We start from the raw sequence: 24,964 nt of genomic DNA on the forward strand, positions 1-24,964 counted from the left end.
ATAAAAAAATCACGTCACAAAATGTAGATCCTCAAGTTGGATTTATGTCCAAGATTTGTGCAAACAGCTGCCTAGTAACAGCAGCTACCTTAATACAGACCTCTGGCACCATAGACATAACTGTGGGGGCTGAGGTCATCTTCAGTCTGGGGCCCTTTAGCAGACCTGGCTGGTGTGGCCTTCATTCCAGATCATGGTGGCTCTCAGGAGGCCGACACAGGTGCAGTGGAGAGCATGACAGCATCAGGCCATCCCGTTGTTCTCTTCTGCTCTAGAGACAAAGCCCTCTTCCCTAACTCCTCACAGAGGGGTAAGGAGCAGGGGGTGCAGGGCAGGTCCTGCTACTGAGCTTGAAGCAAAAACAGCACATGCACACGAACTGGGTGTGGTCTCTGGAGAGCCTGGAACCAAGTCTTTGAGGTTCTGAGAGGAAGGGGTCTTGTTGCACCCCACTCTTAGGATGGAAGCCAGTGGCCTCGGCAACAGATGGCAGGTCAAAGCCAGGTGAGGCCTCCTGGTCTTGGCAAGAGGCAGGGTGTTGAGTTTCTCCTGGCTGCATCCAGAAGAACCTGGTGGAGGCCTCACGGGTAGATTCTTCCTAGTCTTGTAAACAGCTAGAGCTTGGCTGGGGATGTGGCCATCTGCCCCTCCCAGCCTCTGTTCTGCCAAGGCTTGGGTCACACTGAACATGCACATGGCCTTTACACTTTTGGCAATCTGAGGTCAGCTGGCTCTGAAAGATGAAGGCAGAACCAAGTGACCCGCTGCAGTCTCACTGGGGCCCGTCACAGTCATTGTCTGCAGACTCTAGATAAACAAAAGTTTTGAAGCTTCACGATCATGTGGTCTGGTCAGTCTCAGTCTCCCAGGGATGCTAATTCAGGCCTCCCCACCAGTGTATCCACAGCTAGTCATTGTATGCTACTGAGTACCAGACTGTGTGTCTAGGACACTCATCATGCAACCTGGACCAGCCCTGAGGAGGAGGTCATTTGTTACCCACTGTGACAGAGGAGGAAGCTAGGACAAAGAGGTACAAAAACCCATCCCCAGTTCCAGATTTATAATGTTCTGGAGCTGAGATCTGAACTCAGTCTGTCAGTCTCCAAATCCCAAAATTAAGTACTGGGAAAGGGGTCAGGCCTGTCTAGCAAGCCATCCTCTGCCACTCACTAAGACAGCCCCAAAGGTCTTCAGAGACCCTCTGGGGAAACGTCCTCTGTTGTACCTACTCATCCACTTCTCAAGATGGTATTTCCAGAGTCCTGCAGGCTTCCTGCAGGGAGTAAGGACTCAAGCCTCTGACAAGCTTGTAGCTCCAGACTCTGTGGCCAGACGGAGGGAGTTTCCTGAAGTTCCAATCTGGCCTTGCTATTGTGTTTTCAAACATCTAAGGAATCTACACTACTTGCATCTTAAATGTTTTGTTCTGAGCAGGGTTTCTCTGTGTAGCCCTGACTGTCCTGGAACTCACTCTGTAGACCAGGCTGGGTTCAAACTTAGAGATCTGCCTGTCTCTGCCTCCTGAGCACTGGGATTAAAAGCATGCACCACCACCAACTACAGGGCTTTGAATGTTTTCCAAGGGAGACATTTAAGAGCGTAGTGACCAGCTAGCTCACAGGGCTCCCACACTAAAACAGTTAAGTGGTCAGGTCCTAAGGGTAAACCAAAGTCACTGGCAAGTACAGTACCCTTGAAGGGGATGCTTCCTTGTTTCCTGGAGAACAGACCTACTCTACTACATACCCTACTATGAGAGGCAGTACCACCAAAGGGCCAAGTGATCATGGGCTAAAACCTTGGAAGTTCTGAGTCAATGCTGTCAGGTAAAAGTCCTCTCTCCCAGGGGAACCCACGCTCACCTGGCTCTGCAGGCCTGTCTGGGGGCGGGTCCATCACTTGAGAGTTCTGATTCCGAATTCCTGCACAGGGTGGACGCCAGGTGTACTCTGGCTGCAATAAGATGGGTGTTTTAAGAATCCACAACTGAGCCAGGCATGGTGTCACACGCCTTTGGTCCCAGAACTCTGGAAGCAGAGGCAGGCAGATTTCCGATTTGGTCAGCCCGATCTACTAAGTGAGTTCCAGGTCAGTCAGAGCTGTATAGAAAAACTGTCTCAGAAAACAAACAAACAAACTAAAGGAAAAAGAAAGAATCCACAGCCACGTTCCAAAGCCACAGCCAGAATAGAACTAAATGCACAGAAGCAAAGTGCCAAACCCTAAGGGCTGTATCTCATTCAGTTAAGCAAAGTGGCCAAGTGTAGCCTCCCAGTCTATGCCTACCTCCCTCTTTTGTTTTCTGAGGTGGAGTCTCCATCTACAGCTCAAACTTGTAGGCAATCATCTTCTCTCAGCTGGGCTGAGACTACAGGCATAAGCCACCGTATCCTAATCTACACACGGCATCCACACCCATGTTTGAACGTGTGTGTAGGGGAGAAGGTCTAAGAGACAGGAGGCGCCCATACCCACTGAGGGAAGAGCTGGGCACATCTGAAGTGGGGCTGTTAGAGAGACTGCAGAAGGGCAGGGGACAATAGCTCTCGGGAGTGAGGGAAAAATATAGGGAAAGGAGAGGAGCCAAATAAGAAGAGAAAGAAACGAGAGAAAGCAGGAAGAACAGAGAGAGAGGAGAGAAAGCAGGAAGAACAGAGAGAGAGGAGAGAAAGCAGGAAGAACAGAGAGAGAGGAGAGAAAGCAGGAAGAACAGAGAGAGAGGAGAGAAAGAAGGCAGAGGAAGGGGGGGGAAGCATGGTGAAGGTCAGAGCTGACACAGCAGACCACGGTACCCAGCTGGACACCGTCCTTCCTACTCTGCACTCCTACCAGGTCTCCCTTTGACACCTGTGGTACTGAGCAGCTAGGGACTGCAAAGTCTTGACCCCAAGGAGAGCAACCCAGGGCCAGGCCTATATCCCTGCCCACAACCACCCTGTCTCAGAAACCACCAGACAGCAGTTTGTTACCCACTCTCTAGTCAGAATCTGAAGAAAGGAGGACACAGGACTCACCAGATGGAAGAGACGAGAGTTGGGGTGTGGGGGCGGGTGCTCCATGGGCACAGGGGGTGGAGGGTATCGGATCTGGGACCAGTCCTTGTATGCATGGTGAGGTACCATGGCTGGCATGGGTGGGTAGGCATAGGGATAGGCGCCACAAAGGTGCTCAGGGTGGGGTTCCACATGGTAGCGCTCTCCTGAGGCCTGCAAGAAAAACTCATATCTGCCTCTGGTCTGTCAACCCCCAGTGGTACCCACCTCGTTGCCCTGTAGCCGGAACCTTAGCTCTCAGAAGGCAAGGTGGGCTGGGACACAGGCAGAGGCCTGGGGACCCTGGTCATAGATGACTCCTCTGTTGGCACTCATGCCAGCGCGCGCGCGCGCACACACACACACACACACACACACACACACACACACACACACACACACGCCCCTGAAGGTGGTCGGGGTGCATGCCGCCCACCCCTCTAGCTGCTTACCTTTGCCTTCCTCTTCTGTTGTTTGAGGGCTTCCTTGGCCTTCTCCTCCTCTTTGAGTGTTCTGAGCTAGAAGAGGAAGGAGAGGCCTCACCATTGATGAAAAACCAAAGCAAACTCTGACAGATGGCTGAGGCCCAGGGCACCACTCAAGCTTGGGAAGTCGCAGGAAGGGGACTGAGGGGCACAGCAGAAGCTGTGCTGTTATCTCTGGGGGCCCCTGCTCTTCCTGGATGGCCTGAACACAGGTCAGGAGGGCTGATACGTGCCTTCTCGCTAATACCTTTGCATTCTACTCTTATTAATTTTACTCCCCAAGCTTATCTACTATAGAATACAGCGACACTCAACTTCGCATCAACACTGATGGTGAGTCAGAGCCGGAACACCTTAGCTAGACCTCAACCTTATACAGAGTTCATAGGACAAGGCACTGGCAGAGGTCAAAAGAGAGCTGGGGCAGTAGAGCTGGACGTGGTCCAGCAAATTCCCAGGACCCTCTAGCCCACAAGGCCAGGACAGGGCTCTACCTGGGCAGTGGTCAGGGTGACCTGGGCCTGCAGCTTCTCCACCTGCTTCTTCAGCTCCTCCTTCTCTTCGTTCATGCGCTCACGGTCACTCCGTTCCCTCTGGAAGTCTTCTTCAAAGATCTTTACCTGGAGGAGATGGGGAGATGAGGGATGTGGTAGTCTGCTAGACTTCACGCTTAGGCCCTGAATCCATGTTTTGCACTGGGCTGTGGGGGAAATCCAACTTTACCAGAATAATTCCGTTTTCTTTTATCTCATACTCTAGACTTCGAGAAAAGATTTCATGTGAACAAAGGAATTATTGGCTTACAATGAAAAAGTAAAAACATGGGCTGGAGAGATTGCTTAGAAGTCAAGAACACTGCCTGCCCTTCCAGAGGTTCTGCGTTCAATTCCCAGCAACCACTTGATGGCTCACAACCATCTGTAATGGGACCTGATGCTCTCTTCTGGCTGGCAGGCATACAGGCAGGCAGAATGCCGTTTACATAATAATAATGTTTTAAAAGTCCATAGAGAACAGAGAGCAGCGCTAACACACGGAAGGCCAGTGGCTCCCGGGGACACACCAGTTCTTGGGGCCTCACCTGCTGTTTCAATAGCTCATTCTGCGTCACCAGTTCCTGCTTCCTCAGATGGCCCCCGACCCCTTCTGGGCTCCCAAAAGCTGCAGGTGGGGATGAGGGAGAGGCCTGGATGCTGAGGGCCTCCTCCAGGGCCTGGAGTCAGGAAAGAAGAGACAGGATCATCAGCAGGAATCCCTGGAAGTCAGACCCATCTGAAGAGCCCTCCGAGAGAGCCTTTCTGACGACAGTGTAACCCCAGCAGCAGTGGTCCTTAACCAGCCTTACTCATTACCGCACTGAATGGGCCACTGCATTGAAGTCTCTTCATCCTCCCACAGGATAGAGGCTAAAACCTCATGCCCATTTTACCCACTTGAAAATTGAGGACCAGAGACCCACTGTGACTCAGTGTCCTGGCTTGTTTATTTGTTTTTGTTTTGTCAACTGGACACAAGCCAGAATCATTTGAGAAGAGGAACCTCATCAGTTGAGAAAATGCCCCAACCAAACTGGCCAATAGGCAAGCCTTTGGGGCATTTTCTTGCTTAGTGACTGGTGTGGGAAGGCTTGTCTCACTAGATGCCCCCCACCCCCTGCTGGTAGTCCTGGAGTGTGTAAGAAAGCAGGCTGAGACAGCTGTGAGAGCAAGTCTCTAAGCAGTATTACTCCATGGCTCCTTGGCAGGTTCCTGCCCTGACTGCCCTCAGTGATGGGCTGGGACCTGAAGTCATAAACTGAAATAAACCCTCTCCTCCCCAAGTTGCTTTTGGTCACGGTAATTTACCACAGCAACAAAAATGCCATGGAGATGGGGAGGTCACTCAGCTAATGAGTGAACACAAGGATTCCAACTGTGTTCTTAACCTGTAGACTAGCCTGAGATCTTCATGTACAAAGACCTCTTGACAGGCCCGGCTCAATTCCTCATACCTGAGACCTAGAAAGAAGCCCAGCTTTCTGAGAGAAGCTGCATTCTCTGACAGCTTCTGCTGTGCCCCTCAGTCCCCATCTTGTCTCTCGTCACATGAACCCGAACTGCAATTCCCACTTAGTTTACTTTATCAACCAACCCTGCCTATCAGCCAGACAGCGCTGGGAGTGGGGTGGGGAGGAACTGGGTAGTAGTGGTGCCCACCTTTAATCCCAACACTAAGGATGCAGAAGCAGCCTGGTCTACAAGGAGTTCCAGGCCAGCCAGGGCTACACAGAAAAGCCCTCTCAAAAACAAACAAACAAAACCAAACCAAAACCTAAAAAAACAAAAAGAGACCCAGCTAAGCAAACAAAACAAAAAAGAAAGACAAAGTGTCCTCTTGTTACTTTCTTTGTCTACAAAATGCTCCCACCTTCTGAGATTCCCTTCAGTGGTTTCCACCAACCCTGGTCACATGATACTTTACAGCTCTGACTCTGACCATCTCAGAGATGGTCATTCATCACCACCTGGACTTTAGCCCCTAGACACTAGGGACTCTTAGTGATAGGTCTCTTGCACTGTCTTCAAGGGGGGTGGGGGGGTGGGGGGAGAGAGAGAAAGAGAGAGAGAGAGAGGGAGGGAGGGAAGGAGGGGGAGACAGACAGACAGAGAGAGAGAGAGAGAGAGAGAGAGAGAGAGAGAGAGAGAGAACACGAACGAACACAGCCTATTAGCAAGAGAGAGAAAAAAACTATTGCTACCCTAGGACCACAGAATGGGGCCATCAAAAAGAGATTCAGGGGTGGCTTTGCTAAGCAAGTGACATTCAAGCCTGGGTAGACTAGGTACTGCCAGGGGACAGTGGGGCCTCAGAGGGGGGCACCTGTACAAAGGCCACAGGAGAAGCAGGAGTGAGTCCAACTCCTCCTGGGGCTGGGTCACTCAGAGTGTTTGGAGGCAGGGAAGACAGGAATGGTGACTCTAGCCCCCTCAGCAGGTGTCACATTTCTTGAGCTGGAGGTGACAGCAGCTGGGTGGGCCCTGCAGCTGAGTTCATAGTAGCCTTTTCCCATCTGGGGGAGGGGTCCTAGTGCCCACCTTGTTGAGCCGCTGGATCTCCTTTTCCTGGTATTCTCGTTGCCTCATAAGTGGGCTCAGCTGATCCTGCAGGTACTTGACCTTCTGGCGAAGTTCCTTGGCCTCTGTTGTCAGCTGTTCCTTGTCAGTCTGCAGAAAGTGCAGGGTTGGTAAACAGGGACACTCCTGGAGGCCTGGACTGCCTGAGCCATGCCCCTGGCTTTCCCTCCTTCTCGGCAGCCATCTCTCTCATAGCACTCGTCTGCAAATGACCTGGGAGGACGCTGCTGTCTTTCCGAGAATGTATATCCATCTCTTCCACTACTGGTAGTGCACAAGGCCCTCAACTCTGATGCTAGCTCCCTCACTGAATGCCAGAGACCCTGGGCTCCACACAGGCCCTCTTAAGTAAACTTCCTCAATATTGGGGATAATTACATCTTAACAAAAGTCACAAAGGGACCTCATGAGAGCCGAGTCCAAAACTGAGTAAATGTTGTCTGTGTGAAATCCTCTCAGAAGAGTGGGGAATACCATAGTCTCTTAAGGACCTCAGATATCTGAGCATAGAAAAGACCATGCTCAAAGGGTAAGCGGGACAGAAGGCTCTCCAGAGAAGCACACAGAGTAAAAGGTCACACAGCTGAGGGGTGGACACTTCCAGGCTTCTGCACCACACGGCTGCAGCTGGAATGGTGAAGCAGCACCAAGTGAGCCCCCTGGCTCAGTGAGAATCCACTGTGTGTGGTGACTTCCTGGAGACCACACAGGGAGCAGAAGTTAAGGCTTCCATTTCCATTCCATTCACTGCAAAGAAGAGTTTCTTTGCTTTTTACGTTCTTTTATTTATTTATTTATTGTCTCTGTGTGTCAGGTGACAACTTGTAAGAGTCGGTTCTCTCCTTCTACCATGTGGGTCCCAGGATCAAGCATCAGGCTTGGCAGCAAGTACTTTTATCCTCTGAGCCATGTCGCTGACTGGAAATCAAACTGGGCAGCAGTGCTAAAAGCATCAAATGCCATTCACCAGGCCACAGAGTGGCTTATGTACTTTTCCAAAGACTGCGTGTCACACACATGCTAGGTAACTGTCCTATCACTGAGCTATGGCTCCAACCCCTCAGTCCCCACTCTTACTAAATTACCCAAGCTAGCTTTAACTCATCCTGTAGCCCAGGGAGGCCCTGAGCCTTGCTGACCCTCCTGCCTCAGCCTTCCAAGGAACCAGGGCTGTAGGCTTAAGCCATGAATCTGTGCTAGGTGGAGGTTAAAACAGTGGTTGGGCTGAGAGTGGTGGCCAACACCTCTAATCCTCACAGTCTGGAGGTGGGGTCAGGTGGACTTCTGAGTTAAGAGCACAGCCTGATCTACATAGTGAGTTCCAGGCCAGCCTAGGCACCTGCCTCAAAAATAAATAAAAATTAAAACAGTGGATGGCAGTGTAGCATTAGGAGCATGCACATCTAAAAAACAAACAAACAAACACCCCAAAAAAACCCCATATGGTCAGAAGACATGTTAAAAGGTCTGGGAGTTGGAGATGGCGCAATAGTTTTAAAAGCACTTGTTGCTCTTGAAGAGAGCTCAAGTTCAATTCTTAGCACTAACATGGTAGGTCACAAACATCCAAAACTCCAGTTCCACAGGATCTGATGCCCTCTTCTGGCCTCCATGGGACCAGGCACTCAGTATACATACATACATACACACATACATACGTACATACATACATACATGAATGAAGGCAAAATACTCATACACATAAAAGAAATAAATCTTAAAAAAAGTTTCAGTTGAAGTTACCCTTCAGAGGACCAAGGTCTGGGGGGTGGGGTGGGGAAGAATTCCAGGGAAGTGTTAGTTCATCTGCAGTGTGCCACGTGGATCAGGGGACTGACCGTGGCGGGTCAGTGCTCATGCCTTCCTTGTGACCTTTAGTCAATATTCTACACACTAGTGGGGGAGTGGTTTCTATTCAGAGGTGGCTCAGGGCAGCCTGGGCCAGGACAAATGGGTGACGTCCTAGCTTCTGCTTAAGACTGGAGAACAAAGAATGTTCTTGACCACAGAGTTCCCATCTGCAAGGACAGCTTTAGCCAGTGGAGAGGACAGAACTGTCAGGGTCTAGGATTTATCTCCCTTGTAGACAGGCTCGAGGAAGAGAGACCACAGATCAGGACTCTGGCTGTGAGCGCCATGCTGGAGTGCTGGAATACTGAGAAGTGCAGTGTCTCTGCTGCCCATCCTCCAGGGAATGGGGGAGACACAGACAGAGGCTGTGCTTGGACAAGGCTGGGTATCACATGCTGACGTAAGGGTCTCTGAGATGCAATCTGTGTTGAAAAGATCTTTAAAGCTAGGCAAAGCAGCCGCTCCCATGACAAGAAAGAAGTAATAATGTCACTAGAACCCCAAGGGTCGGGAGTGAGGTGGTCTTTCTGTCAGCTGCTTCAGGAGTCGGGAGGGCCGTGGCTGGTACTGGTCACACATGACAAAGCAGAGGCCACTTTTTTTTTTCCTTAAGAGCATTGCTCCAGAGCACAACCAAAATGAGGTCCCTTCTGCTTAGTCTCTGATCTCTGACCCTTCTTGGTTGTAGAACACACTTTTACTTATGAACCTCTGCCTGGTCACTCAGCATCTCTTCTCCAACCAGGGCAGGCTGACTGGTGCTATCTAGTACAGTGCTTGGGGCAGGCAGAGGTGACTGGATAAACTAATTCCCTCTGTTTTAGGCCCTTTACAACTGAACTCTGAGTCAGTACCTCACCCCATTGAGGCCTGCTTTTACCTTTCTGTTTTAGGACACAGCGGCTTTTTACTTTACTTTGACAGTCTCCTATGTAGCCCAGGCTGGCTTCAAACTCACTATGCAGCCAAGGATAGCCCTGTACTTCTTCACTTCGCTCTACATACTCCGGTGCCTGGTTTATGAAGCCCAAGGGATTGAATCCAGGGCCTCAAGCCTACTAGACAAGCACTTTACCAACTGAGTGCCAGCTCCAGCAAGGTCTTGCTATATATACAGCTCAGGCTGGTCTGTAACTCCCTATTCTCCTGCCTCAGTCTCCTGAGTGCTGGGATTACAGGTGTGAGCCTACTATGCCCCTTTCGTATGTCTGTATGTCATGCACTTCTTTGTATAGTTCTCAGGATTTAAGATTTTAATGTGCAGGGCGGGAGAGCGAGCTCAGTGGCTAAGGGCATTGGCTGCTTTTTCAGAGAACTTGAGTTGGATATTCCTTGAACTCACGTGGTGGGATCACAACCATCTGTAACTTTAGTTCCAAAAGTTAAGGAGCGCTGGACCCTGGCCCTGGCTCACTGATCCCGGCGTCCCGGGAGGAGCCTGGACCCTCAAAGACTACATGGCTGACCACACTTGCCTCTTCCATCTCAATCTTAGATTTAGCCAGGAGGAGTTTCCGGTCAAAGTCACGCTGCTTCTGCTCGCGCTCAGCCTCCAGCTCAGTCACCTGTTTCTGCAGGTCCACCAGCTTCTGGCGAAGCTCTGTGATCTGGAGGAGGGGCAGAGAGGGAGTGTGAGGGCAGGAGAGTTGCATGCACCAGCTGCCTCCACCTTCCCCGTCTCAGCCTGGTCACAAGCTCCTCATCCCGCCTCCCCGAGCCAGCCTCAGCTCAGCCCCCAGCAACTCCATCACCTTCTGCTCATACTGTTGCTTCATGGTCCGGAAATGCTGGTCCCACTGCTTGTTCACTTCCAGCAGCTGTGGGCAAGCAGGTACTGGGGTTAGAAAGACGAGGGAGGACGGCCAGATATCCACCGAGTGCCCAGCTGCCCACATGCCCAAATCGGACGCAGGATAAAGCTGCAATCCAGGCTTCCCTAATCCCCACAGGCCAGGTGTTCCCTGCTGCTCCACCCTTCTCTCCAGCTGCACGTCCCCTCGCTAGGAAAGCCACAGGGAACACTGAGCCCTGGAGACAGTCACTGTGAGGCACAAACATGATTCTTCAGAGGTACTTTGAAAGGCTGTGACAATCCTAGGTTTCACTGTCTTTAACACAGATTATACCACCCTGAAAAACTAACCAATGGAAATCCTGAACCAAGGGCTGAGGTAGGAGAGTGTCTCTGTAGGAATGTTTGCCAAGCATGGACAAGGTCCTGGGTTCAGTCTCTGGTATAGGAACAAACAAACAAAAACAGACCAAAAAACCCCAAAACTCGTCGTATAGAAATAAAAAAGAAAAGAAAAACACTTTAGCCAAGTGTGCAAACATACTTAAAGGCTAATAGGCCAGACATGGTGGCCGCACCTTTAATCCCAGCACTTTTCAAGAAGCAGAGGCAAAAGGATCTCTGAGAGTCTGAGGCCTAATCTACACAGTGAGTTCCTGAACAGTCAAGCCTACACAGAGAGACCCTGCTTCAAAACAAAACCAAAAATAAAATGAAACAGTTCCTCTATGTGTGTCCAAAGGTCAGCGTAGTGTAAGACACCATAGACAGAAAATACTTCAAGCATCCTTTGAGCTTTAAGACAATGCTAACTGTAAGTCATACTCTTGACAGAGCAGTTACTGAGGCAAGAAAAACAACTCCACATCACTAAGAAAATAAAATGACAGGCGACGGGGGGAGATAGTCTGACTTCAGATTACTACCAATGACAAAAGTACTTAAGAAATGGAAGGAATAGGTTTATGTTGTAGATCTAAACAGATCCCCTGAGACAATTTTAAAAGAAAAACTTATCTGAAAGGCAGTGTGTGTCATTTTATTTTTCTGCATTTAAAAAACCCTGAGTACAGTCTGCACGTCTGTAACCTCAGCTACTGAGGCGGCTGAGTTCAAGGGTTGAAGAGGCAGCTCAGTGAGGCCCCAGGCTCAGTTCCTCGTACAACAGAAAATGAAAACAAAACAACCCCAAGTGAGCTGATGTCAGCTGCAGCTATCTCGAGGGAGACTCTTGGTTCATTATATAACGGACATTCTTTTAGTTCTTCTGAGAGATGAGTAAATCTAGAATATGCATGTAAGCAAGACTTCATCAGATGCGTGTGAAGGAAGAGGGGTGGGAAAGAAGAGGATGGGGAAGGCCCCAACTGTGTGAAGAGGGCTAGAGGAGGGACAAGGATAGGCTAGTGGCCTGGGCTGGAGGTGGGGAGGGGCTTGGGAGACACAGAATGCTGTGGCCAAGGGCATGGGCACTTCCTTCACTGTTAGCCACTCACCACACTACCACATGTGTCTCCAATGCCGACTGGCTTGACTGACCACAACCTCTCCCCACTGCCCAGCTTACCTTAGCCTCCTAAGCTCACCCTTTAAGTTATGTACATAGGTGTCTGCATCTACATGTGGGTGGGGAGTGTGGGTGCCCGTGGAGGCCAGAAAAGGGACTCAGACTCTCTGGAGCTAGAGTTACAGGCAGGTGTGAGCTGGTACACGCGTCCTGGGAACTGAACCTGGGTTCTCTGCGAGAGCAGCCAGCACTACTACCACTGAGCCATCGCTCCATCTCCCCAAGTTCCCCAAACAATTTCAGTCTGTGTCACAAATACAGTATTGTCAGTGATCCCTGTGGTTGATCCAAAGAGGACAGACACTTATCCCATGGGCAGATGGCCCAATGGTTTCCACAATAACTCTCCAGGATCTAAGACCAATGGAAACCAGACAGCCAGGTGGGGCCTTCTCCCTCTGGTCCCGGGCAGGGAGAGGGGTATTCCCTGACCTCCCTGTTTGGCCACTTACCTCCATGCGCTGCTGTTCCAGCAACTTCACCTTCTTCTCAGCTGTACCGAAGGCCCCTGCTTCAGGGACCTTACTTGCCGTCATACTGGCCTAGGGAGAGACAGAGTCTTCACCAAAGTGTCAGATAAAACTTTGTCCCCAGCCTACTGCTCGCCTCCTTGCTCCTCCCACCCAGCAGCCACCAGAAGAAGTGTCACAGCCATGACCTCCTCCTTCTGAAAGCCCATGAATATATATCTGTCACACACACACACACACACACACACACACACACACACACACACCCATGGCTGCTAGCTTTACCATCCTGCCCCCAGCTCTTTGTTAACCCCATAACAACTCCGGATGCCCTAACCTAAAAGGCACGGCTTATATATTTTTAGAAGTTATTAGGAGTCAGTGAGATGGCTCAGAGAGTAAGCATTGTCTCTAAGCCTGATGAGCTGAGTTCAATATCCAGAACGTACGGTGGAGGAGAGAACTGTCTTCTGACCTCCATACACACATGCAACCCCCAACAGAAAATAAACAACACAGAAGTGTTATGGAGGTTGGCAAACATCACGAGCCCAGAAGCATGTGCTAAGAGCGCGGCACTGTGCAGATGCATGCACACAGCACGACCCTTCTGAGATTCTTTCTGAATTCTGCAATCTAATATAAACCCACGTCCACTCTGCAAAACAACTGGCCAGCATAACTCAAAAGGGCCGAGGTTGTGGAAAAAAGGACAGCTGAGCCATGTCGCAGACATGAGGAGACTAAGGAGCTGGGATACCGAATCCCACGTGGGAGCCTGATTCAATTCTGGAGCACAGAAAGGACCAGAGTGCAAGACGGGTACATCTGAAGAGCGCGCAGTGCCAACGCCAATGCTGACTCTGGTAACTGAACCAGTTATGTAAGACGCTTGGTGAGGTAGGTCTGTGGTTACGTAAGCCAGCCCGGGAAGATGGAGGGAGTATGGAACACAGCTCCACACTATTTCTGCCTAGGTTTAAAGTTACCTCAAAACAAAATGTTTTTAAATTGACCTAGAAGTGCACACATGCACTGACTGTTGCCAGGGCCCTCAGGTCTGCTCAGACCAGAAGTTGTTCTGCACTGGCCCCATCGACTGGAGTCTACCCCATGGGTCCCTACTCTCACTACTCTCTAGTCCCTACCACAGGCTGGGCAGACCTGGAAGCAGAGCTTGTGAGCCTCTGGTGCCCCCTACAGGCTGGGTCCTGTAAACATACCATGGCGCTAGGAGAGGAAAAGGTGCCTGATGAGGTGGCCTCTGAGAAAGGACAAATGCCTGGCCCAGGAAGCCCACTGTTAACAGCTAAAGGCTAAGTGACACTTAGTTTTAATCCCAACAACGGCAGGGGGATCTCTGTGAGCTGGAGGCCAGTCTAATCTACAAAGTGCATTTCAGACCAACCATGGCTACACAGTGAAGCTATGGTTAAAAAAATAAAAAGGGGCCACAGTGCTAGTAAGAGGCAGGGTGAGCCTTGCTGTTTAGCTGGCCACCCCACATCTGCTTGAGAGGTTACAGAAGAATCTTAATTGTATGACAGTACATGACATCTCCGAGACTCCTGCTGGCCCTGGAAGAGACAGCCCTCCAGGCAAAAGAACCCAAATGAGCTCATGACTTTGCAAGTCCTGGGTAAAATACATCACTGCCCATGGGCGGGGAGTGAGTGACCAAGGTAATTACTACATTACATAGAAAGCTGGCATTAGAGCTTATGTTGCAACTGACTGCAACTCACTTGGAGGTGAAAGTAAGCTCGATTAACAACGGGGCTAGAGGAGTCTGAGGGATGGTGAAAGTGGAACAAGGCACACTTTGACTTCACTGTGGCAAGGCTGGGCCTGGAGGTGGGGAGGTGTGGGCCAGTGCTGGGGCATCCCCAGACCATAATCTTCCTCTCCATGCACAGGCTCCAAGTTGTAATCTCACAAGCTTAATACAATCTCCACAGGGCCCCTGACACTTTGGTTCTGCCATGGAATGTTCAGATACTAAACTGACTTTTGGGAGTCACCTTCGAGAAGGAGACTTTGACAAGACAAAATGCATTAGGGTGTTAGTACCCAGAATGAGCAAAACACTGAACCCCAACTCCCTTGAGCAGCCACTGGACAATCCAAGTCAGCAAGCAGGAGAAGCAAGCAGCCAGTGGGGGCCACAGAGCCATGTGACTGCCAATACCTCTGAGCATGTGTCTCACGTGGGGTGAAGGCAAAACAAAAAGCCAAGGAGTGGCCACACTGCAGGGGCAGACGCTGCACCAGGAAACAGAGACTACCAAGTAGAACCTTCTGTAACTGAAACTGTGTGTAGGAGGAGGTATGCTCGCTCTCAGTGAGCAGCTGAGCAGACACTGGGTTTGAGAAGCCTGGGATACTCAAGAACTTCCTGCTACACACCTGCTGCTGTCCAGCCACGCCCTTCTTGCCAGCACCCTCTGTCTTTGGGGAGCCGGGCTGCCCACAGAGTCCCTCTTTGCAGTTGCTGTTCATCAACAGTCTCTTGAGCTCCGTGTTTTCCTCCCTGGATAAGAGACAAGTAAGTTGGAGACATCACACTGTCAGCCCTGGGTTGAGAAGCTGGCAAAGCCAAGGACCTACTGTCACATGGACTGCAGCAGTGTTTTGGAGAGTGTGGCCAGACTAATAGGACATCTGTAAGCCACCCAGAAGGTATGCAGGCTTCCTGAGAGTCCTGCACCGCAGTTTCCACATCTGGAGGTTGTCTACACATGTGACACCTTTAGGTCTTAGGATCTTGTTCTTGTAAGAAAGTTCTGCCCCTATGGCACCTGACACTCCCTCTCTTTAACACAGAAAGAGCAGGCTCCTGGCTTGGAGCCGGAGTTGACGGATCCTCCCTACACCTGTCATGGACTCAATCCCACTGTACCTGCTTTCAAGGTTATCTAGTGTTGAATACGGTGGTGCTCTAGGTGAGACCTCCTTTATAATTTACAGTGGGAGCGGTTACCAAGCAACGTTGAGTGTGGGCACTCACACCTATAATCCCAGTGTTCATTTGGGAGGCAGAAGCTGGACTATGGAGTCTGGGGCAGCCTGAACTACACAGGGCTATAGAATGAGTCTGTTCACCAAACAAAACAAGCAGAAATATAGTAACTGAGAGTGAAATCCTAAGTTCATGAGGCAGGCTGGGCCAGGTCAGGCACTCAGGATGTTTGCAACATGGACACATTCCCTCAGCTTCCATTTAAATACAGAAACACCACAGAGTCAAATGACTTTTCCCAGGCCACTCAGCAAGGACTTAAATTCCTGCCTTCTTACCCATAAGCCTTTCCTTCAGCCTGGGCATTCATGTTCTTGACCTTATCCATGTCTTCCATGAATAATGGAGTATGGCTTTAAGGCCCTAACCACTAGGCTATCCAAAGTAAATCAAGAGACAGTGATGCAAAATGGCCCTGTGGCTACAGTGACCAATATACAGTGGAATATACAGTGACAAGGCCTGGCTCTAATGCAGAATCTCTCGTCTAACAGGCTAACCCAGCACCCTGCTACCCTATGGTGAGCAGGGACTGTCACTTCTCTAGTGAATGCCTACATCTGTGTAGTGAGACTCTCGGGAAGTCCCTGCCTCTGTCTGGGATCATCTCCCCTCACACATGGAGTTAGTCTGCATGATCTGATGGCAAAGGCCCTTTGAGATCCAGCAATCACAAATTCTGTTTCCCTAGAATCAAGAGGCACTGATCCTTGGTGGTCAGAGGTCCTTAGTGATAAGTAGAGCCGACGGCTCACCTAAGACAACCAAGCCCAGTCTTGCCAAGGACAGAGAGGCTGGGGTAAATCTGTATACCTTCCCACAGGTCTGAGTCCAGAGAGGGACTGCCCAAGACCCCAGGAGAAGTGAGCAGGGAAAGACGGTGACCACCAGGGGGCAGGAGAATCCCGAGCCAGTTCTCACACAAATGTCAGCAGTTCTCCCCAGGGAAGGAAGGGCAGCTTTCAATGATGTCTACATCTCCCACCCTCAAGATAAACAGAGCAAGGGAGAAAACAGCAGAAGCCAAGCAGAAGGGCCATGAGATCTGCTGTCAGAACAGAGCTCTCAGATGTGGCCTTGTCCCAGGAACCGGTGTGATATATTATTCCCCTGCCCTATCTCTCTTCCGGTCTCAGGGTGGCCTGGACTTACCGCAGCCTCTCAGCAGCCTGATCCCGCTGTTCCAGGCTCTTGTCCAGCTTGGCCTTCAGGGCTTCATTCTCCTGGCGCAGCTGCTCACATAAGGTCTGTGGGGTAGAGGGGCAGACAGGGGCTCGGGTTAGAAGGGGCACATCCCAAGGCATGCTGACACAAGGGGGCTCGGGCTTTAGCCAGTAGGGCCAACTATCCAGGCTTCTCTTCCATGGAGTCAGTAGGAAGGATGCCTGACAGAGACCTCTCAAGAGAACTTCCTCCTCTTCCCTTAACAGCCAGCCCTGCCTAGGCTCTTCCTCCATGGTCTACATCTCTGGTCTTGTTCCCTAACTAGGGTGGGCTTCCTACATTCACTGCTACACAGAATATAAGGGAAACTGTGTTGTGTCACCCAGGGAGACTCCAGAACTGCTGGCTTCCCTTCTGATGAGCTTGGGTGAGTGGGAAGGACAGCCTTGCACTGGAGCTCTTAAACTCTGGGTTGAAGAAACAGAAAACTTGTTATCATTTCTTTCAATGCCCAGCAGAGGGCCCTGTGCCAAATTTGACATAAAAAAATGTTTAATTTTTTTCTCTTTTTAGGTGAGGTCTTACCCTATAACTTGGTTGGGCCTGAAACTTACTGTATCCCTCAGCACTGAACGCCCAGCAACCTTCTTGCGTCTGCCTCAGTGCTGGGACTTCAGGGATGAGTTGGCATTGTTTGTTGAGTGACCCAAGAAACATAACAGAGATAGAATGAGGAGGAACTGGATCCAGTTTCCTCTACCCAGAGGCTGAGAAACAGCGAGCTGCTGTGGCCCTGGGTGGGGACACCAGGGAACAGACTGTCCTGCTCCTGCCCTGAGGCGAAGGCTACAATGGCAGTTCACTTGTTAGCCTATCCTTGGGGCCTCTAGGTAAACACCCTGGGTACAAACCAGATACTGGACAGGATCAGCAGCAGCCAAAGGTCACCGCCCTCTCAGAAAGTGAAGAGCACACCTATGAAATCCCTTGAAAGACTGGCTTGTTTTTATTTTATGTATAATGTTTGTCCTGCACCATGTGTGCAGTATCCACAGAGGCCAGAAGAGGGCATCAGAATCCCTGGAGCTGGAGTTACAGAAGGTTGTGAGATGGGGGCTGTGTGGGCGCTAGGTACCAAACCCCCATCCTCTCTCTGCAAAAGCAGCCATCATCTCTCCAACTTTGCCTTTTTTGTTGTTGTTGTTTTGCTTTGTTTTCAAGACAGGGTTTCTCTGTGTGTCTCTGGTTGTCCTGGAGCTCACTCTGTAGCCCAGGCTGGACTCTATCCACCGGCCTCTATTGCCTAAATGCTGGGATTGCAGGCATGAGTCCACCACCTGGCTTTGTCTTGCTGTTTGAGATGGAGTCTGGCTACACAGTCCAGGATGGCCTTGAACTTGAGGTCCTCCTGCCTACCCCCAGAGCAGGCAGAGGTAGAGCCTCCACTCCTGACTTGATCACTCATTCTTTTACCAACTGTGTATGAAGTGCCAGGCACGGGTGTCTCTCTGTGAAGACAGCACTTAGTAGGGAGACAAACTAAGCAAATAAACTACCCACCAAAGCAGAATTGTTGAGAACTGTTAGAGCCAAGAAAGGAATAAAGAGGAGACTGACGGAAGAGACTGGTGGGCACCAGGGAACCAAGATATATCTGCATTCGAGTGCCCAAAGGTTGGTGTGCAGGGTGATCTCAGTCCTGGCACCATGTCAGGAAACTCCAAAGCCTTGGTGGCCTCTTAAAGAGTTGCACTCCCTGGGCCAGGCCCTCCACCACATAGTGCTTCTCCAGTCTTCAGTGAGAGGATGTCCTGTGTGCTCCTTGTCAGACAGCCAAAGTAGACCACACCTGCTCAAGGTTACACAGGGTGATTCCCTCCTTTCATCAAGGTCTACTGGCATAGCTGAGGCCACAGACTGACTGGCACAGAAGGAGAAGGGTCTACCCAGAAGCAGGGAGCCTTAAAGTGTGAGAGCTCTAGCCAAAAGGACGGGGTGCTCAAATCCTGAGCAGGGCCTCAAGCAGCCTCATGCCCATCATCTTCAAAATGGTTACCAATTAATTGTAAGTGGGCCACACTGAACTGCAAAGTCCTCAAGTTAAGACGGCCTGCCCAGAGTAGATGACCCCATCAAACAAAGCCAACAGTGACCCATCTCCCAGCACTGGGCTCTAGATTGCACAAAGGCCTTTGATGCTGCGTCCCTGCTAGCTCAAATCCTTACAGGACAATTGGTGACTTGCTTAAGACCATACAATAATGAGGATTAGCCATTTTTTCCCAGCACAGGGAGCCCTCTAAGAGGGATTTGAGAAAGGAGGCAGGGAGGAAAGGTGGCTAACGGTATGGGATTTTAAATGTAACAAATTAAAGCTGGGTGAGGTGGCTCATGTCTAGAATCCTGGCACTTCGGAGGCTGAGGCAGGAGGATGCTATGAGTCTGAGGCCAGCTTGGGCTAAGAGTGAGACTACTTCAAAACACCTTCCTTCAGGGGACAGGGCATAAAAGAGCCATGGTGACAGCAAAGTAGGCAACAAGGTGTCCTTTGGAGGCAGAGGCAGGGAGATTTCTCTAGTTCAAGGCCAGTCGAGTCTACATAGTAAATTCCAGGATAGCTGGGCAACATTGTGAGACCCTGACTTAACGGGAAAAAGAAAAAGGAAAAGAAAACAAGAACAAAGCAGGCCATACTCAGCCAGCTGGGCCACACTTCCAGGACACTCACTATGAATCTGCATGGCCCACCTCCCATTTCCTCATTTCCTTCTTTCTCTATACACCTCCCACAAGTTCCTTACTGCAGTCACCACTGTGAACAGAAAGCTCCAAACAGGCCTAAAATCTAGTCCTCAGAAGTCCCCGTAGTTAACCCCTATACCCTATGGCTAGAAGTCCCCGTAGCTAAGCCCTATACCCTATGGCTAGATAGAAGTCCCCATAGTTAAGCCCTATACCCTATAGCTAGAAGTCCCCATAGTTAAGCCCTATACCCTATGGCTAGAAGTCCCCATAGTTAAGCCCTATACCCTATGGCTAGAAGTCCCCATAGTTAAGCCCTATACCCTATGGCTAGAAGTCCCCATAGTTAAGCCTTATACCCTATGGCTAGAAGTCCCCATAGTTAACCCCTCTACCCTATGGCTGTGCGGGGGTTGCAAGGAGATACTTGCTGGCCTTACCTGCAGGATGGAGGTACGTTGCTCATTTTTATGCACTTTGGAGGCCAACCTGTTGAACTCGAGGGCCATGCGGCCCAGGTGGGTGAAGAGCTGGCTGTGATCTGGTTCCTCTGCACACACACTCAGGGTGGTCTCCAGGCGCTGCAGGTGGAGCATCAGATTGCCGTCCTCTGGGGGTGGGGGCCCCAGCTCCTGTGGGAGCACCAAGATAATCTTCACCAAGCCTAAGCAGGCAATGCCAGCCAATTCTTCTATTGCTTCCCCATTCTTCATGACTCAGTTTCCCCTGTGGCCTCTGTTCAGCCCAGGGAAAATTTCCAGTAACACAAGTTCCCTATCTGGAGCTGACTCACAGGGCAGGACCTAGGACTTCCAAGCTACTGGCTGGCCTAACACTACCAAGGTCATCTTCCTCCTATGCTTTGAGTCTTACTGAGTGCCCAAGGGTAGTCAGTTCACCCTCCCCCAGGCTGGGCATCCTTGCAGCTCTCTGTGTGTGTGTGTGTGTGTGTGTGTGTGTGTGTGTGTGTGTGTGTGTGTGTGTGTGTGTGTCTTCTCTCCTTCACTGCACAGCAAAATTGACATGAGGAAAGGTAGAGAGGGTGTCTCTGGCTGTAACACACTGCTTCCTGAGCTCAGGGAGGCTCCACAGGGCACTGTGCCTAGGAGTAGACCAAACACCATGTCTCTAAGAATCGCAACTCTTTTTTTTTTTTTTTTTTTTTTTTTTTTTTTTTTTTTTTGGTTCTTTTTTTCGGAGCTGGGGACCGAACCCAGGGCCTTGCGCTTCCTAGGTAAGCGCTCTACCACTGAGCTAAATCCCCAGCCCCAAGAATCGCAACTCTTAATACTGCAGAGAACCCTAACCTAGTAATTTAAAAGAGAGCAGCCTGGGCAGACTAATTCAGTGCTGCTCTCTCCATTCTCTCTCAAACCTTGCTACTGAAGCCACTGCTCTGGTCACACCCACATCAGTCCTAAGGATTTCAGTGGGAACTTTCAATCCTGGCTCATAGATAGGCGTTAGTTAGTTAAGCCTCCCAACCTACTCCTGCCCAAGGCCCCTGAGCTAGGCCCCAGGGTTCTGTGGACCTCATTTCTATCTGTGTATCCTGATCTACCTCAAATGATCGCATACTTTAGCTCCTCCAGCTCCCTCCTCTGAAATCCTTCAGAGAATCACCCAGCAGATTCCCCTCACCCACCCACCCCCATCCCACCCCACCTCAACCCTCAACAGTTCAGACAAGGAATCACCCAGCTGATTCCTCCCAAATGCCAATCCTTCAGAGAAGCAGAGAACAGAACCACAGGGAGCTATGGTTCAGGCTGGGACAGTGAGGTATACAGACAGAGAACTTGCTCACAGCAGCACATGGTAGAGTGGCAGAGCCAGCCATACAACTGGGGTTTTCTCACTGTACTCCAGGGCTCTGTGACCTGCTACTAAGCTCTGTGGCAACTGAATGCTCAGCCTGTTTCCTATCAGCACCATACTCTAGTTGGAAAAAAAAAAAAAAAAAGGCAGAATCAGTCTCCAATCCTGCAACTCTTCCTCACCATAAAGGACTGGGAGTGGCCAGGGCTGTTCTCTGGAGACCCACAAAGCGCTTCAAATCCCTCAAGTTTCCCCAACTAGCCTACAAGCTCCCAGCAGGAGTTGGTGTACTCCTGAGTTGGCAGGACAAGTCAGACTGACTACACAGGGACTTTTAACTGAAAAGGTAAGTCATCAGCCCACAGTCGCATGCTGAAACCTTTCTGAGCAAGGGAACCTCGCCTGCTCTCAGTCATGTCTCAGTCCTCAGGGATTAGAACAGCATGATCGCAGGAACATAGGGTACCAGAAGACAAAACAGAGGGCCTGCCTCATACTCAGCATCCCAACAGGACGGTCCTCCCATCACTAAAGGCTAAATGCTGGTGTGAGGTGGGTTGGTGTTGCGGGTGAACAAAAGAGCACCAGCCATCCAAACTTTCCTGACTCAGGGTTGTAGAGACTGTAGCATCAGTGAGGTTGAGGCCAAGTAGTGCTGCCATAGCAACAATTTAATGGTCTACAGTGGGGCACGCCTCATTGCATGGACTTAGGAGAAGAGGCAAGAGGCTTGTCTCACACGAAAACAAAACAAAACAAAACAAAACACAATACAACAGAATAAAGCAAATATTAAATGGGAGGAAGGAAGGGATGAGGAAAAGACAGGACTTTAAGGTCTCTGACAAATCTTGAAGGTTTTTCACAATAGCTCTCCAAGTCTGGCATTTTAAGAAAGAACAGAGGACTGCACAGTTGAGATCAAGGTTAAACACTGCAAGGTAGGAATGTGGATTAGAGCAGCCTCTCTGAAGCTAGAGAAGGGCGTGCATTCTCCAGTCCAACAGCTCCTGGCAGGAGCCAAGGACCTGCACAAAAGAGAAAATTACTCCCTTGGCTCCCATCAGCACCAGACCGACCCTTTCCACACCCCCAGGCTTCGAGCCTACAGACCCAAGAGGCTGAGTCACTGTAACTGACAGAAAGGTGATTGGTCCAGAGGCCAGTGGGGCTGGCAAGGGGCCCAGGCTTTCACAACAGTGGGGTGCCTGTGTGCCCCAAGCTGGGGAAGTCACCAGCAGGGGATTTGCATATGAGAGTGAGAAGCACCTCATGCTATAGCCCCTCTGTGTCCCCCACGTAAGTGCAGGGGACCCAAGGGATCTGAGTGGTCCTGGTGCCTGTCAGGTGACAGAGAAGAAAAGGATGTGCTGGGGGTGGGGTGGGGTGTTGTGGGATGGGGGTGCCTGTCTGCTCACCATCACGTTCCTAGAGTGGTGGCCAGTTTCAGGTGAACTCTGCTCCTCAGGAGGGACCACTTCAAAGTCAGAGGAGGCGCCCTAGGTAGAAGGGAGTTAGTAGCTGCCCTAGAGAAATGCACCCTGCCCTCAAGAAGACAGAAGGACAAACAGTGCAGAGTTCCCAGGGTCAACAGTCACAAACCATTCACATGAGATCACCCAAGAACCACACGACTGACTGCCATCACCCTCCTTGTGATCTGATGTCATACCCCTCCATGGCCATTATTTATCCGTGAAATAACGGGGTGTGGGGGGTGAGCCGACCTTGAACCAGTATTATTTATTTGTTCGTCGTGTGTGTGTGTGTGTGTGGTGTGTGTTTGTGTGTGTGTGTGTGTGTGTGTGTGTGTGTGTGTGTGTGTGTGTGGTTGGACAGATGAGGAAACCAAGTTCACAAAGTCAACACACAAGCCAAGACTCAGCACAAGCTGGCAGATCCTGCCAAAGCAACCAAGCCATCGCCTGGGCTCAGGTGTGTCCAGCTCATCCTGGGTGGCAGTGGCTAGAACAGCCACACCAAGGAAAGTCCTACACCAGCCTCACCAACTCAGGCCCAGAGGTCCCAGGAGAGGACTGACCTGAGAACACCAAGGATGGTCGACAATGTATCCCAAACCAAGGTGATGGCCAGACGGTTTTATATTTTCCAAGCAAACTTCGCTGGTTGTGCAATCAGCTGAGGGGCCCACAGTACACCTGAACCTGGCTCTAAGATTCCCTTAAACCTGACCAGGGCTGGGGAGATGGCTCAGTAAGTGGAGCATTTGCTACACCAGCAGGAAGACCTAAGTTGGATTTCCCAGGACCCATGAAAAAGCAGGGTTGGGCATCCATAACTCACAACCCCAGCACTGGAATGGACAGAGACAGGAAGATGGCTGGGGCTTGCTGGCTTATCTGAAAACAGAAAGCTCTGGGTTCAGTGAAGAGATAAAGGATTCAGTATGGGATAAAGCAAAAAGCAGTAAAACAGGACACCTGACATATTCCTCTGTCCTCATAAGCACAGGCTCCATGTATATACCTCTTTCCCCCACCCCCCCCACCAAAAAAGCCCAAAAAACAAAACCATCCTCTTGACCCACTTTCCCTGTCCTGGGATGGGGTAGGACAGATGGGAGAAACCAGCCCAGCTGGCCACTAGTCTGAGCCACCATGACCCCATCTGTGGTCTCAGCCCTACTAGAGAAGCTCTGTCCAAACCTACACTCTCGGAGTTCCATATGTGACCTTGGAAAGAGCCCAATTTCTCTCCAACTGAAGGATCCCTTGAGAGGTTGGTCCTATGACACCAAGCTACACTTCTCCATTGAACCTGCAGGACACGGTGTCTGACCTCTTGGCAGTGTGCGTCTGTCTGTGCCCGGTTAGTGAGCATGGTCACATTAGACAGCTGGGTAAATGATTTTAACTCCTTGTTTGATCAGGACCTCCCCAGTCATGAGAACCATGACTTCCACCTCAAAATGGCTAATTGCCCCATCCCAGCACTCCAGACTGAAATGTGGTGGGAAGAGCTTCAGGTCACAACTCTAAATACAACTTACATTGGATGGAGGCTTGGAGGCTGACACTGACTTCTCCATGGAGTTTCCAATGGTGGTTGTGGTGGTGGTGGTGGTGGTGGTGGTGGTAGTAGTAGGATGTGCCTGAACCTTTGTATCCTGTCCTGGAAAATAAAGACTGTGACTAAAGAAATCTATAGAAGGGAAGATGCATGAACCCAGCCCACAGGAAGAACACTTGATGGAAGCCCTCTAAGTTCTCTCTTGATTCAGAGAAAAGAGAGGCTGTTAGAAGTCAGGTGAAATGACTGGCCTGATTAATGGGCCCAGAGCCCGGGCAGAGACCTCCTTCCCACATCTTACTAGGAAAACTCCAAGGTTTCCCTGCCTCAGGGATCTAGAAAGATTTTCAGTTAACCAAGTGCTTTCTTTTGGGTTTTGAGAGAAGCTCGTGTAGCCTATGTTGACCTCAAACTTAGCTGAGGATGACACTGGACTTCTCGCCACCAACTCCCAACTCCAGGGTTACAGGTATGTGCTACAATGCAGTTTATTCCGAGCAGCTGAACACATTCACACTAGATGAATTCTACCCACTGAGCTACAGCCCCATCCCCGTGCTGCTCACAGCACTCCCGTTTTAAAGAAAGGAAACCAGGGACTGGCAAGGTCATCGACTTGGCTAGTCACTCTGCTAGCAAGTGTAAAACCTGGACTCAAATGCAGCTCATTTCCTTACCACTGGAAACCACTGCTACAGAAACTCAGAGAATATCTACGCACGGCACTGGGCCAGTAAGGACAAGGATGCCAGCCACACTGACAACAGTGCCACAGGCTCTGACACCTCCCCCTTTCTCATCTGCCCAGCAAGTCCCATCACTCTTAGAAAGGAAGCTCTCACAGGGGCCTGGGATGAGTCCTGAGGTGTAGCAGCAGG

The 24,964-nt window shown here is 50.5% G+C and overlaps 2 protein-coding genes across 33 annotated transcripts in view; one reads left to right on the plus strand and one right to left on the minus strand.

Moving 5' to 3' along the window:
• Positions 1-24,964, plus strand: part of Rapgef6 (Rap guanine nucleotide exchange factor 6) — a 449,393-nt gene that overhangs the window by 383,895 nt on the left and 40,534 nt on the right. The gene's annotated exons all lie outside the window — the stretch shown is intronic.
• Positions 25-24,964, minus strand: part of Tnip1 (TNFAIP3 interacting protein 1) — a 46,933-nt gene continuing 21,993 nt past the window's right edge. For 9 of the 32 annotated variants that reach the window (NM_001443701.1, NM_001443690.1, XM_087573394.1 and 6 more), the window contains 15 exon segments: positions 25-807; positions 1,866-1,956; positions 3,018-3,209; positions 3,488-3,553; positions 4,015-4,140; positions 4,602-4,733; positions 6,595-6,723; positions 9,960-10,091; positions 10,236-10,301; positions 12,296-12,385; positions 14,720-14,843; positions 16,485-16,579; positions 19,679-19,870; positions 22,475-22,555; positions 24,067-24,188. In NM_001443701.1, the coding sequence (NP_001430630.1) occupies positions 773-807; positions 1,866-1,956; positions 3,018-3,209; positions 3,488-3,553; positions 4,015-4,140; positions 4,602-4,733; positions 6,595-6,723; positions 9,960-10,091; positions 10,236-10,301; positions 12,296-12,385; positions 14,720-14,843; positions 16,485-16,579; positions 19,679-19,870; positions 22,475-22,555; positions 24,067-24,188 (1,673 nt within the window). In that variant the 3' untranslated portion in view covers positions 25-772. 32 annotated transcript variants of the gene reach the window in all.

The sequence above is a fragment of the Rattus norvegicus genome, chromosome 10 (assembly GCF_021556685.1).
Source record: "Rattus norvegicus strain SHRSP/BbbUtx chromosome 10, alternate assembly SHRSP_T2T, whole genome shotgun sequence".
NCBI classification, from domain to species: Eukaryota; Metazoa; Chordata; class Mammalia; order Rodentia; family Muridae; genus Rattus; species Rattus norvegicus.